Source organism: Microcebus murinus, chromosome 6 (assembly GCF_040939455.1).
Source record: "Microcebus murinus isolate Inina chromosome 6, M.murinus_Inina_mat1.0, whole genome shotgun sequence".
Taxonomy (NCBI): Eukaryota; Metazoa; Chordata; class Mammalia; order Primates; family Cheirogaleidae; genus Microcebus; species Microcebus murinus.
The window spans coordinates 92809611-92823030 of NC_134109.1; the positions used below are offsets into that span (position 1 = coordinate 92809611).

Sequence of the window (13420 nt, forward strand, 5' to 3'; positions counted from 1 at the left end):
TACTACTCTTTTAAATGTCCTGTAGATTTGAAGTTATTCAAACTAAAAAGGTGGGTAAGAAAATATTATAAAACAGAATGCATATTATTAAAAATTCACAAATAAGGCCGGGCGCGGTGGCTCACGCCTGTAATCCTAGCTCTCTGGGAGGCCGAGGCGGGCGGATAGTTTGAGTTCAGGAGTTCGAAACCAACCTGAGCAAGAGCGAGACCCCGTCTCTACTATAAATAGAAAGAAATTAATTGGCCAACTAACATATATATACAAAAAAAAAAAAAAAATTAGCCGGGCATGGTGGCACATGCCTATAGTCCCAGCTACTCGGGAGGCTGAGGCAGAAGGATCGCTTGAGCCCAGGAGTTTGAGGTTGCTGTGAGCTAGGCTGACGCCACGGCACTCACTCTAGCCTGGGCAACAAAGTGAGACTCTCTCTCTCCAAAAAAAAAAAATTCACAAATAAACAAAACTATTAGACAAAATTAATAAGAAATGTAGAAAAACTTTATGTGTAAAATTATAAAATACTGAAAAACATAAAGAAAACATAAATAAATGGAGAAATTCACTGTGTTTATGGATAGAAATATTTAATATCATTGTGTTTTCTCCAAAGTAATCTATAAATTCAATACAATTCCAACTCCCCCTTGAATTTTTTCACAGATCTTTACAAATGATTCTAAAATTCATAGAGTAAAAATGAGTAAAGCAAACAATAACATTTGACCACTCTCTTACATTACCTACAGAAGCAAATGCCAGATAAAGTCTAAAAGCGAAACAGAAAACTTTTAAAAATTCATAAGAAATTTTATAATAATTCTATGACATTTGCGTAGGAAATGATTAAAAATACAAAAGCTAATGGGAAAAACTGTTAAATTTCACAACATTAAAATTATATGCCTTTTGTATAAGAAAGGATACCATGTCCAAAATGAAAAAACAAGGGGATATGCAGGATAGAAGTATCTAAAATATATATCACTGAAACCAATTATGCAGAATATGTGATGAACTCCTGAAAATCAATAACTAAAATATAATTAACCTAATATAAGAAATCATACAGAATGGATAATAAATACATGAAAAGATATTCAATTGTACCAGTAATCTGGAAGAACTTTAATACACTGTGAAAATGTAAACTGATGAATCATTTTAAAGAGAAGTTTGGCACACCTACTAAAGTTCTTAATAACCTAGGAACTCTACTTTTAGATGTATACCTAGGTAAATTTGCACCTATGTACACAAGGACATAAGTACACCAGTATTCACAGGAGCATTTTTTTTTTTTTGAGTCTCGCTTTGTTGCCCAGGCTAGAGTGAGTGCCGTGGCATCAGCCTAGCTCACAGCAACCTCAAACTCCTGGGCTCAAGCGATCCTCCTACCTCAGCCTCCCCGAGTAGCTGGGACTACAGGCATGCGCCGCCATGCCCGGCTAATTTTTTTTCTATATATATTAGTTGGCCAACTAATTTCTTTCTATTTATAGTAGAGACAGGGTCTCACTCTTGCTCAGGCTAGTTTCGAACTCCTGACCTCGAGCAATCCGCCCGCCTCGGCCTCCCAGAGTGCTAGGATTACAGGCCACGGGAGCATTTTTTAAGATTAACAAATATGAAATATTGTAATATAGCAGACAGCAAATTAACTGGTTCTCTTCTAAAATTACTCCATTGGTAAGTAGCAGCTTGTATTTCCTTCTGAGGAGAAGTCTGAGTGGGAGAAAATATACATGTCATAGATTATTTATTCCAACACTCATCAATTTCTAAAGACTTACAACCACCCTTGTTCCTAGAGGTCTCACTAAATAACTTATAGTCATGGCCACATAACAACATTAAGGTTAATCACAGATCATATAAAAGACAATGGTAAGGCTGGGTATGATGGCTCACACCTGTAATCCCAACCCTTTGGGAGGCCAAGGTGGGAGGATCACTTGAGCTCAAGAGTTTGAGATTAGCCTGGACAACACAAGGAGACTTCATCTCTACAAAAAAAATTATTTTTAATTATCCAGGTGTACATGGTGGCACAAGCCTGTAGCCCTAGCTACTCAGGAGGCTGAGGCAGGAGGACTGCTTAAGCCCAGGAGCTCAAGGCTGCACTGACCTATGATTAAACCACTGTACTCCAGCCTGGGCAACACAGCAAGACCCTGTCTCTTAACAACAACAAAAAAAAAAAACCAACACAAAGAAGGGTCTCATAAGATTATAATACCATATTTTTACTGTACCTTTTCTATGTTTAGATACATTTAGATGCACAAATACTTACCATTATGTTACAATTGCCTATAGTATTCAGTACCGTAATATGCTACATATTTTGTAGCCTAGGAGCAATAGGCCACACCATATAGCCTAGATGTGTAGTAGGCTATATTATCTATGTCTGTGTAAGTGTACTCTATGATATTTGCACAATGACAAAATTGCCTGATGACATATTTCTCAGAATGTATCCCTATTGTTAAGTGACACATGATTGTGAATGGAATATTCTATTAGCTCCAAAGCCCAGATAGTAGATTAAGATAATACAAAAAACCTTGATTTGAGATGCTAGGTAAAATATAAGTATCCTCCATCATCATAAAAAATTAAATAAGCATAGCTGATATTGCAAGAAAGAAGGGAAATCCTCAAGTATCAGAAATATAGAATTAAAAAACAGAGAGGAAAACATTTAAGTTGGAATTTCAGTTTTCTTAGGGACTGATTCCCAAAAATCAGAAGATACTTACAGATTACTCTTTTTCCTGCCAGGTCAATGAATAAATAGGCCAACTGAAGTATTCCATTAGCCCTCACAGCCAAATTTTCACTATACCAGTTAGCTGGGAAGTGGCCATACCACATTATATAGGTACAAATCTCCATGACCAAATTCTGAAGATTATAATCTTTTCTGTAATGACTTCATTAATAAGTACAAATTTTTCAAGTGATAAAGTGTAATGGAAATAGACAATAGCAAATAATGTTACTTGATCATCTTATCTTTTCTAAGCTCAGACAGCAGTTATAATTAACATATGATCTTAATTAAGGACAGAGATTATCAGATCCTTCTAAAAAAGTGAATCCATATTTATAGAGCTCTTGATATTAAAAACCATCCATGTTAGCCTTGACTGAAACATCCCCAGTCTTCTGGAGAAAGATGTACGAAGTATTAATTAAAAACAATTCCAGGGGATTATAAATTACATGGCAGTCACAGATACATTTAACTTTCAAACTTTCTCCTTGCATTTCCCACCACAAAAATCAGAACTAGTTATTTTAAATGCCGTGGTTAACTGGTAAGAAGTTACACTGACTTAAAGATTCTTTCATAAAATTAAATAAGAATGCCATTATTTTCATATTTGCATTTATTTTAACTTCAGTTTATAATTTTATGCTAGAGAATTGTCAAAATTAGTCTTTTCAATTGCATTCGTGTGCCGAGATCACAATCTCTCACATCATTTTGAAAACGAAGGAGGGCAGCATGAATGCTGCAATTAGAGTCAAAACTCTTCAATAATTTTAGAATTAGGATATTAAGAGTACTATTAACAAAAACCTGGATAGTGCTCAAATGAGTAAAAAGGAAAAAATAAACATCCCTTCCTTAATCAAAACAGAGGCAGGAATATCATCCTCAGATCAGAGTTCTTCATTAAAGCTTTAATCTTCCCCCTTCCATTCATAAGAGTTTTATTGGGGTTTCGAAAGTAAAGTGGAAAGTTGCAAATTGCAGGCAAAGAGATGTGGCTTTTCTTAATGACAAGGAGAAACAAATTGGTAATGTGAGGCAACGGCAATGTGTTATCTATGCAGTCAGCTCCGGTAATTCAAGCCAGCTTTCTAGGGCTGAGGTTTTCTCCACAATTCATGAAGATGTCTGCTAACTGCTACTTAATTTCCTGTCAATCCCAAACAACAAGGAACAGGAAACTCAAGAGCTTTAGGTCTTTCCATCTCTCACAGGTCTTGGCAGAACTTATGTTTTCTTACTCTCTTCATCCTTTTCCCATTTCTCTGTTCCACTTCCACCCTCAGAAGTCTGCTTTAAAAGAAGGAAGTCTGCTTTAAAAGAACAAACCCGTATTTAATTATATCTGAGTTTTTATAATATATAAACTGGGTTCCTTCACTCTTTCACTGTTAATGTCCTATCTCACCTGAGCAGAATCTTTTGAAGCCATTAAAAAATGTAATTATTGGCCAGGCACGGTGGTTCACGCCTATAATCCTACCACTCTGGGAGGCCGAGGTGGGAGGATTGTTTGAGGTCAGGAGTTCAAAACCAGCATGAGCAAGAGAGAGACCCGGTCTCTACTATAAATAGAAAGAAATTAATTGGCTAACTAAAAATGTATAGAGAAAAAATTAGCCGGGCACAGTGGCACATGCCTGTAGTCCCAGCTACTTGGGAGGCTGAGGTAGCAGGACTGCTTGAGCCCAGGAGTTTGAGGTTGCTGTGAGCTAGGCTGACATCACAGCACTCACTCTAGCCTAAAGCGAGACTCTGTCTCAAAAAAAATTATTAATGTTTTGAATTGTCTCTTTCAAAAAGAAATTTCTTAGGCAACCCTAACCCTAATCATAACTCTGATGTTAACCCTAACCCTATACACTTGCCATTCTCTGAGAGCTAAAGCAGTGTGTAGAGTTTCCTGTCAAACGCACCTAAGAATAATGATATTAGAACACTCAGAATGCTGAATATGTATTTCATGATAACTGTAAACATATGTACAGATGGATACAGATTAGAAGGAAATATGCAACAATGAAAATAGTTATTAAAGTAATGAGATCATGAAAGTGTTTACTTTTTAAACATTTTCTAAATTTTACATTATATTTTTTCATTAAAAAGTTCTGTCCTTTTTACAAAGCCCAAATGCCATTGTTCCTAAAAAGCCTTCATAGTTGAAATTAATCTTCTCATCGGCAGAGGCTCATTTACATAGCATTTATCACATACTATCTTGTATCTGAGGCAATAAAATTTATGCCTTTCTCCACTATTAAAACTATGGGACTTTGAAGCACAAGAAACTTATCTTTTCATTATCTTTGTATCCTCTGCAGAACCCATCAAAATACTTAGCACACAGAGGGGCTGAAGAATTCTCAATTAACAACAAACCTTTCTGAAGTAGCTAAAAATAGGAATCAGGCACCTTCTTTTTTTTTTTTTTTTTTTTTTTTTTTTCTTTGAACAGTGCAATCCTGCTCTAAAGGCACCTTCTTAAAAGCAAAGAAAAGTTTGCCCAGTAAGCCTCCCAGGTCCCTCCCCCAACTTGGGCCCAAGAACACTGGCTCTGAGACCTATACCTACCCCCGCAAAAAGCAGCTGGAAGACACTTCTCTGAAGAAACTGAGTGATCCAAGGGAAGAAAAATGCTTTACATACTGATAGGTGAGAATCCCACAATTCAATTGGTAGGTTCAGAACATCCTATAGTAAGATTCTCCGGTCAACAGTATCTAACCACTCATATTACGAATGTATGCCACAAAATAAGGGAATAAACTAGGAAAGAGGAAGACAAGAGATTAAGGAAACAGTGGATTCAACACCAAAGAGATCAGGTAAATTCTCACAATGACAGTAAGTGGAAGCTCACAGCTGATGGCATTGTAACAAGTGTGGAGAGCAAGCTGTCCAGATGCAATGCAACACAGGAAGAGGCAGTCTCCAAAGAGAGGAAAAGGAAATGGACAGCATTCATTTTACATCACACATACACACACACACCTTTTACTGCACTGGATGGTCTGGAAACTCTGTCCAACAGTTTGTGATTAAATTTGTGATGGGGTACAGAAAACTAAAGCAAACAAAAAATGTACAATAAAATACTCATTTGGTAGCACTAAGTGCTGGTGAGGATATAGAGCAAAAGGAACTCTCATTCGTTGCTGGTGGGAGTGCAAAATTGGTATAGCCACTGTGGAAGACAGTTTTTTACAAAACTAAACATACTCTACATACTCTTACCATATAATCCAGCAATTGCACTCCGTATTACCTAAATAAGTTGAAACTTATGTCTGCACAAAAACCTGCATATAGACACTTACAGCAGCTTTATATATGATTGCCAGAATTTGAAAGCAACCAAGATGTCCTTCAGTAGGTGAATGTATAAACCCTGATATATCCAAAAACTAGAATATTATTCAGTGCTAAAAAGAAATGAACAGCGGGGCACAGGGCCTCTCTCCTGTAATCCTAGCACTTTGGGAGGCCAAAGTGGAAGGGACGCTTTAGGCCAGGAGTTCTAGACCAGTCTGGGCAACATAGCGAGACCCCATCTGTACAAAAGGTTTGTTTTTTTAAAAAAAATTAGCAGGCCGGGCGCGGTGGCTCACGCCTGTAATCCTAGCTCTCTGGGAGGTCGAGGCGGGCGGATTGCTCAAGGTCAGGAGTTCAAAACCAGCCTGAGCAAGAGCGAGACCCCGTCTCTACTATAAATAGAAAGAAATTAATTGGCCAACTGATATGTATATAAAAAAATTAGCCGGGCATGGTGGCGCATGCCTGTAGTCCCAGCTACTTGGGAGGCTGAGGCAGAAGGATCGCTCGAGCCCAGGAGTTTGAGGTTGCTGTGAGCGAGGCTGACGCCACGGCACTCACTCTAGCCTGGACAACAAAGCGAGACTCTGTCTCAAAAAAATAAAAAATAAAAAAAATTAGCCAGGTGTGGTAGTGGACACCTGTAGTCTCAACAACTCAGGAGGCTGAGGTTACAGGATTGCCTGAGTCCAGGAGTTTGAGGTTACAATGAGCTATGATTGACCCACTGCACTCCACCCTGGGCCACAGAGCTATCAAGTTGTGAAAAGATACGGAGGAAACTTAAATGTTTATCACTAAGTGAAAGAAACCAATCTGTAAAGGCTACATATGCATCATACTGTATGATTCCAACTATAGGACATTCTGGAGAAGGAAAAACTATGGAAGCAGTAAAATAGCAGTTTCCAGAGGTTGGGGGGAGAGAGAAATGAATAAGCAGAACACACAGGATTTCTAGGGCAGTGAAACTGTTATGTACACTATAATGGTGGATACACGTCCTTATATATTTGTCAAAACCCATAGAATGTACAAAACCAAAAGTGAACCCTAGTGTAAACTGTGGATGTCAGGCGATAATGATAAGTCAGTGTAGGTAGGTCCATTGACGTAACAATTGTACCACTCTGGTGCAGGATGTTGATAGTGGGGGATGCTGTTCACTCTTGGGGATAGGGAGTATAAGGGAACTTTCTGTACTTTCCACTCCATTTTTCTGTGAAACTAAAACTGCTCTCTGAAGTCTATTTAGCAAAAAAAATTAATAAATAAATACGGCATGATGACTCAGCTGTGAATAATACTCTGTTTACGTAGTGCAATAACGTAAACGCTGAATATTTAACAAAAGAATTTGCTAGGGTGGGAGGAAGGAATGCACAGTTTTTGTTTTTTGGGGTTTTTTGTTTGTTTGTTTGTTTTTTTGAGCAACACATGGTGCCCGTATTTTCCAAATGAAAAATTGGAACCTATGGATTGACAACAGTTTTCTTCCTCTGGCAAATTTATTTGAAATATTTCACAAAAATATAAATCCTAGGTCACCCTTCCTGGGAAATAAAATAAATCAGAGTGTCCCAGTAAAGCTGGAGTCCATGATTGCCATATATTCACTACACACAATCAAAATTCCTCAGGAGTTTTTGACAGTAATAACTACAATAAAGAAAAATACTCAGAATGCTTAGATTTAGGAGAAAGCAACCATTCTCAAAGTTGATTCCCTGGGCCAGTAGTATGAACATATAGAAGGGAATTTGTTTCATGTGCAAATTCTCAGGCTCTGCACCTACTGAATTTGAATTACACACACTGGAGTAGTTTTCTGTTTCAGCAAACTCTCCAGGTGATTCTGATAGACACTAAAGTTGAGAGCCACAGGTATGGAGCATGGGGATAGGAAAGGAAAGTGCTGCAGTTAATGCACAGGAGGACTCCTCATTTCTAATATTAAACTTTATTCAAGCAGTACTAATTCCAAGAAAGACTGGTTTATTATAACTTTACATATTAACACTACATTCATTCATTCAGAGACGGAGTGTGGCTCTGATGTCCAGGCTGGGCTCAAGCAATCCTCCCACCTCACACTTCAGCCTCTGGAGTAGTGAGGACTACAGGCAAATGCCACCACACCTGGCTATTTAAAAAAAATTTTGGAGAGACAGGGTCTGGCTATGTTGCCCAGACTGGTATCCAACCCCCTGTACTCAAGTAATGCTCCCGCCTTGGCCTCCCAAAGTGCTGGATTATAGGCATGAACATTATCACATTTAAAAGCAGTGTTAGGCCAGGTGTGGTGTCACACACCTGTAGTCCCAGCTACTCCAGAGGCTGAGGCAAGAGGATTGCTTGAGCCCAGGAGTTTCAGGTTGCAGTGACCTATGATGATGCCACCGCACTCTAACCGGGCACAGGGTGAGACACTGTCTTAAAAAAAAAAAAAAAATCACCTCCTTTTGCTGTAATAGAAATGCTACTTTACTTTTAGTCAACAGCAGAGGGTTGCCTATTCTTAGACTGGCCTGTGAGTTTTAGAAATGACATAGCTGCAATTGTTTTTCTTCTTTAAAAAAAAAGAGGGGAGGGAGTTTCCCAATCCCTCTTTTACTTTTGTGATGGACCAGAAAATACATGGCAAATGATAGTGGTGAGATGGCAGTGTCTACCAGAAAACAAATGATTTTTATCTTTCCCACCTGACAGTGGACTCATCAAAGGCTGAGACTATCTTTTTTCTCTCAGCATCCCGGGTACCTAGCACAATGCATGATACAGAGCAGCGGCTAATGAATGCCTGCTGAATGAATAACCCAATTACAATGGAAGAAATGGAAGATGCTTCATAATCATGTTTCTTATATTCCTATCTCACTCTTTTCCTCAATGGATAAACAGGGAGACAGAAGGAAATCTGAGCCATGGAGCTGACAGCCAGACCCCCATAGTACGAATAGGACAGGCCCCATGCCATGAAACTTTCCAGAAGTACAAATCCTTCAGCAAGTTCAGGAAGCCCTCATTTCAAAGGGTGGAGTTTCTGGCCTGTAGCCCCTGTTGCTTAATGACCACCCACTAATGGCCACAATTACTTTTATTTTAGCTGGACAGAGGGGTTGACAATTGAAAACAGATAAATTAATAAAGCAGATAATTAAAAACACAGATTCTATACCAACAGGGAGAAAACAGATGGTGAGTATCTTTGGCAGTATTATATTTTGTCTACGATCAATTGGCTCTGCTAGAAGGGGGTGAGATGAGAAATGTGGGATAGCAGGGCCTATCTCTGAGTAACAACTACATCAGGGAAAGAAAGTCCAAGGCCAGCTTGAAGTTATCTGCACTGGGCAGTGTATGTAGCAAGCAGGGAGATTTGACTGATGAGAAAAAAGCTATCACAGGTGCAAAGCTGCATAATCTTCTGATCTCTTCTGCTGCAGAATAATGGGGCATTAGCTAGAGTATTATATTCAGCTATAACATATTAACATGTTGTTTCTGAGGGACTACCTGAGCTGAAACCATTTGTCCATCATCACTTTGCTTTTCTTCTGGCAGCAGTACCTAAGAAATTAAATCCTAACTGCATCACATTAGCATTCTCAAAATACCCTGATAACTTGCCTGCATTAACAAATCGCCCACTGTTTATAAACAAAGAACTTCCAAGAAAAGTGTCAAAGACATTTGAAGACACCAAGTTATCAAGAGCAGAAACCACTGCAACACTTTTAGAAGATACCCAAGCAAGCAATACAAATTAGGCTGACTGATTTCCAGTTAATGGGTTCAATCTTGATAACAGGTACACGTGACAGCTAAGTCAGCCAACAAGAACGCAAAAATCTGCTTTTTTCCCAATCTGAACCAGTCAATGTTAGACTATACAGCCTCTTCATCTCCTACTCATTCCCATTTTTGAGATAATCACTAAGTACACAGGGAAGCCACATCTCATTGAAAACGGAACAACCTTTCCAAATGGCCTTATGGTATTTTTTTAATAAGCATCAGGCATAACCAGCATTAAGTGATTTAGCTGAGAAGAGACAGCCTTGCCTTCTTCAAACTCCAGAACTTAATTTAGTTTTCTTTCAATCCCAGAACGGCTGTGGGAAGTTCTTTAAAGTATTTATACTTTTTTTTTTTGGCTTTAGTTTTTTAACATCAAGGAGGACCGGTGAAACAAAGCATGAACTTCCCACAGCTGACACTTGTTGCTAAACAGGAGGAGGGAAATCTACCTTCCTGCCTTCTCCATCTCTGTCCCTAGTTAGGGGATTAAAAAGGGGTTCAGATTAAAAAGGAGGAAACCCAAACAGCTGATGACAATTCACTGGGAAGTCCCAAGATCAAAGTTCGCCGTAAAGTCGGCCTGGCCCCCTGCCAGAGGAGGCTAATCGGCCGCGGGATGCTCAGCTCCGGGGAGACGCGCTGCCACCCCCCGCGCCCCCGGCGCCCTCGGCTGGGGGCGGCAGGAAGGGCCCGGCGGGGCGGGGCGCGCCCCCCGGCACACACACACCCCGCTAGCTCGCCGCCCGGCCCGGGTCCCCAACACTTCCTGAGGGAAACTGACTAGGAAGGCGGCTGCGCCCCGGAGGGGAGCCGGGTGCGGAGTCCAAAGGTTTGCGCCCCACAGGCCGCCCCCACGGCGCCCCCCGCGCCCGCCCGCGCAGAGGGAGGAGGGGCTGACAGCGGAGCGCTGGCCGTGACCGCGGGCGCCGCCGCCGCCGACGCCCCCTCGGGTCCGGCCGACCGACAGCCCCGCGAGAAGCCCGCCCCACACAGCCCCGCGGCCCCCGCACCTCATCGTCCAGGAGCCCGAACACCTCCACCGCGCAGGCTGCCATTTCCGAACGCTTCCCGCACGCCGGACGCGCTCGCCCCCGCCCAGGGCTGGGAACTGAGGAGAGGAGGGGGAGACGGGGAGGAGGCGGGGAAGAGTCGGAGGAAGAGGAGGCGGCGCTCCCCGGGCCGCGGCAGCGCCTCCCCCGGCGAGCGGGCGCCAGCGGCGGGAAAGGGCCGGCGGCGCGCGCGCTCCCCGGGCTGGGCGGCGGCGCGCGTGACGCGGGCGCGCCTCGTGCCCCGGCTGTGGGTCGCTGGGGGCTGCCAGACCTGTGGTGGGGGCGGTCGGGGAGAGCCCCAGGGCATTACGCCCAGCAGGCTGGGGCGGCCCGGGAAACGCCAGCCCTTCCCCAGGGAAGCCAAGCGGCGCTTTTCCTCAGCAACAAGTCTCGCTGCGATCCGACGCAGAACTCGGCCTCGCGCCGGACGCCAGGGAATAGGCGTGTGTAATCCCAGCCTGAATCCCAAACTAAAAGTGTTCGCGCTTTCTTGCTGGTTAAGGCTGCGATTCCAATAGAAGCTGCACCATGGGGTGGCCGGGGAAAGCTCCGCCTGGGGAGGCCTGAAGGGATCTCATCAGTCTTAGACTCAGGAGCTGAAATTCTCTCATGTGATTTGTAAACACTGTGCCAGTTCATAAACTATTACCTGTCCTATGGTCTGTCCATCTTCCATCTGTAAAACCCATGTCCAACCTCCAGGCTTAAGCTTCCAAACCTGCTTAGCTAAACGTTGACCAGCAGAACCACGGGAAGGGAGTGAAGAAGGGGCGAAAATAAGATGAACTAGGACCTCTTGTACCATGGCATAATCATGCTTTCTTATACACATGTCTGATAGATTTTATAGTTCCATAATTACAGAAAGACCTCCATCAAATACAGCCCTCATAAAAAAGACTGGAGAAAATGATAAGCACCCAAGCCAGAATTCATAGCTTGTTGTTTTTCTGCAGTTGCAAAAATTTGCAAAACTCTACAATCTCAAATTCTCCTCAAGAAATTCAGAAGTGAAGATAATTCTGAATGGCACTGATTTGACTCATGACTTCTTATTCTTTCTGTCTGGATCCCAAATCATGAAGAAATAAGGAGGCAACTAAAGATACAAGATGAACTAGAATAATAATTATATTGCAGCAAAAAGCTAGGAGGGGCCCTGTGCAACTGGCACCTGGAATTAAAAGGAAGTTCAAGTACAGAAGGTGATATCAGCTGGTGGTTCAATAACCAACCATCATCTAGAAAGCTGTTTAGAGTGGAAAACCCTCTTCTTTACAAATCACTCAACTGCATAGTATTTCATGAAGGTCTTTTGACCACCTAGGCTGCCTTCAGTTAAGTTCATATTGATTTGATGTATGTATATAATCTTGAAAGTGGTATGTGTTAGGAGTGTGATACTGTGTGTAACAATTTTTTTTTTAAGCCAAGAACTATTTGGTAGTTACTTCATCACATTTGTTGCAACTCATTGTATTGCAGAGTTAAAACACCTCGGCTTTCAACCGTTATCTCCTCTTTTGAAATAAACTATCTTACATTGGCTGGCTGGTGCAAGCAAGCATGGATATCCTACATACTCCATTAATGCACATGCATTAAAAAGAAAAGGAAGTCTGGATGAAAAAATATCACGTGGTTAATAATGGTTATTTTAAAATTCAATATTTCCAAGTCTCCCATAATTGGTTATAACAGTGGATTAGTGGAGAAATATAATACACTGTTTTGCCTAGAATGAATCCAATCCATCTATTCAATTTTGTTTTTATTCAAGTGCAAAATCCTTAAAAAAAAAAAAACCATGATAATTGCAGAGACAGCCAATGTGGATCCACACAGGTAAACATGGTCTGGTGAAATTTAAAGAAGACTTGGCATCAGTCTCAGTTGAAGGCATTTATACTTAGGATAAACAAATCACAGAAAACTCGTTGTTTCATGAGTTTTAAAACACCATTTAGCTGAGTTTCAAAGCCAACAGTATGAGTGATCAAGGTATAGCAGGTCAGTAGTTCAGTACTATTTTCAGTACTGTTATAGTACTGTATATATATAGTACTATTATGTATAGTACTATATATATATAATAGTTCAGTACTATTTTAGACTATTTCATATTGCCTTAGGTTTCCATTAGCAAAATGCCAAGGACTCAGTTTCTCATTCCTTTTGCACTCGTCTTTCTTGCCTGTCTTCCCATGAGGAAGGTTTGTCCATCTGTGCTTTTTAACCAAACACTTCCACACACACTATCCTGCCTACATGAAGCAGAGCTCCTGAGAAAATCACGAGCGACAGCACAGATGACTGACAGTACTCTGTGTCCTTCTAGCATCACCGAAGGACCCATGGAGAAGCATTCTAGTGGAAATGTAGATGAAAAGAAACCATGAAATGTGAGGGTAAGGGTGCCTTGCTTTGCCCAAAATTGAAATGTTGCTATCTTGGTTTCTCTCTTTTTCCA

The 13420-nt window shown here is 41.2% G+C and overlaps 1 protein-coding gene across 1 annotated transcript in view; it reads right to left on the reverse strand.

Annotated features, from left to right (window-relative positions):
* NEDD4 (NEDD4 E3 ubiquitin protein ligase) overlaps positions 1–11067 on the reverse strand; it is a 129127-nt gene extending 118060 nt beyond the window's left edge. Inside the window, exon 1 of the mRNA XM_012783074.3 lies at positions 10912–11067. Within this exon, the coding sequence (XP_012638528.2) occupies positions 10912–10956 (45 nt within the window). The 5' untranslated portion in view covers positions 10957–11067. The remainder of the gene's footprint in view (positions 1–10911) is intronic.
* Positions 11068–13420: the final 2353 nt, after the last annotated feature.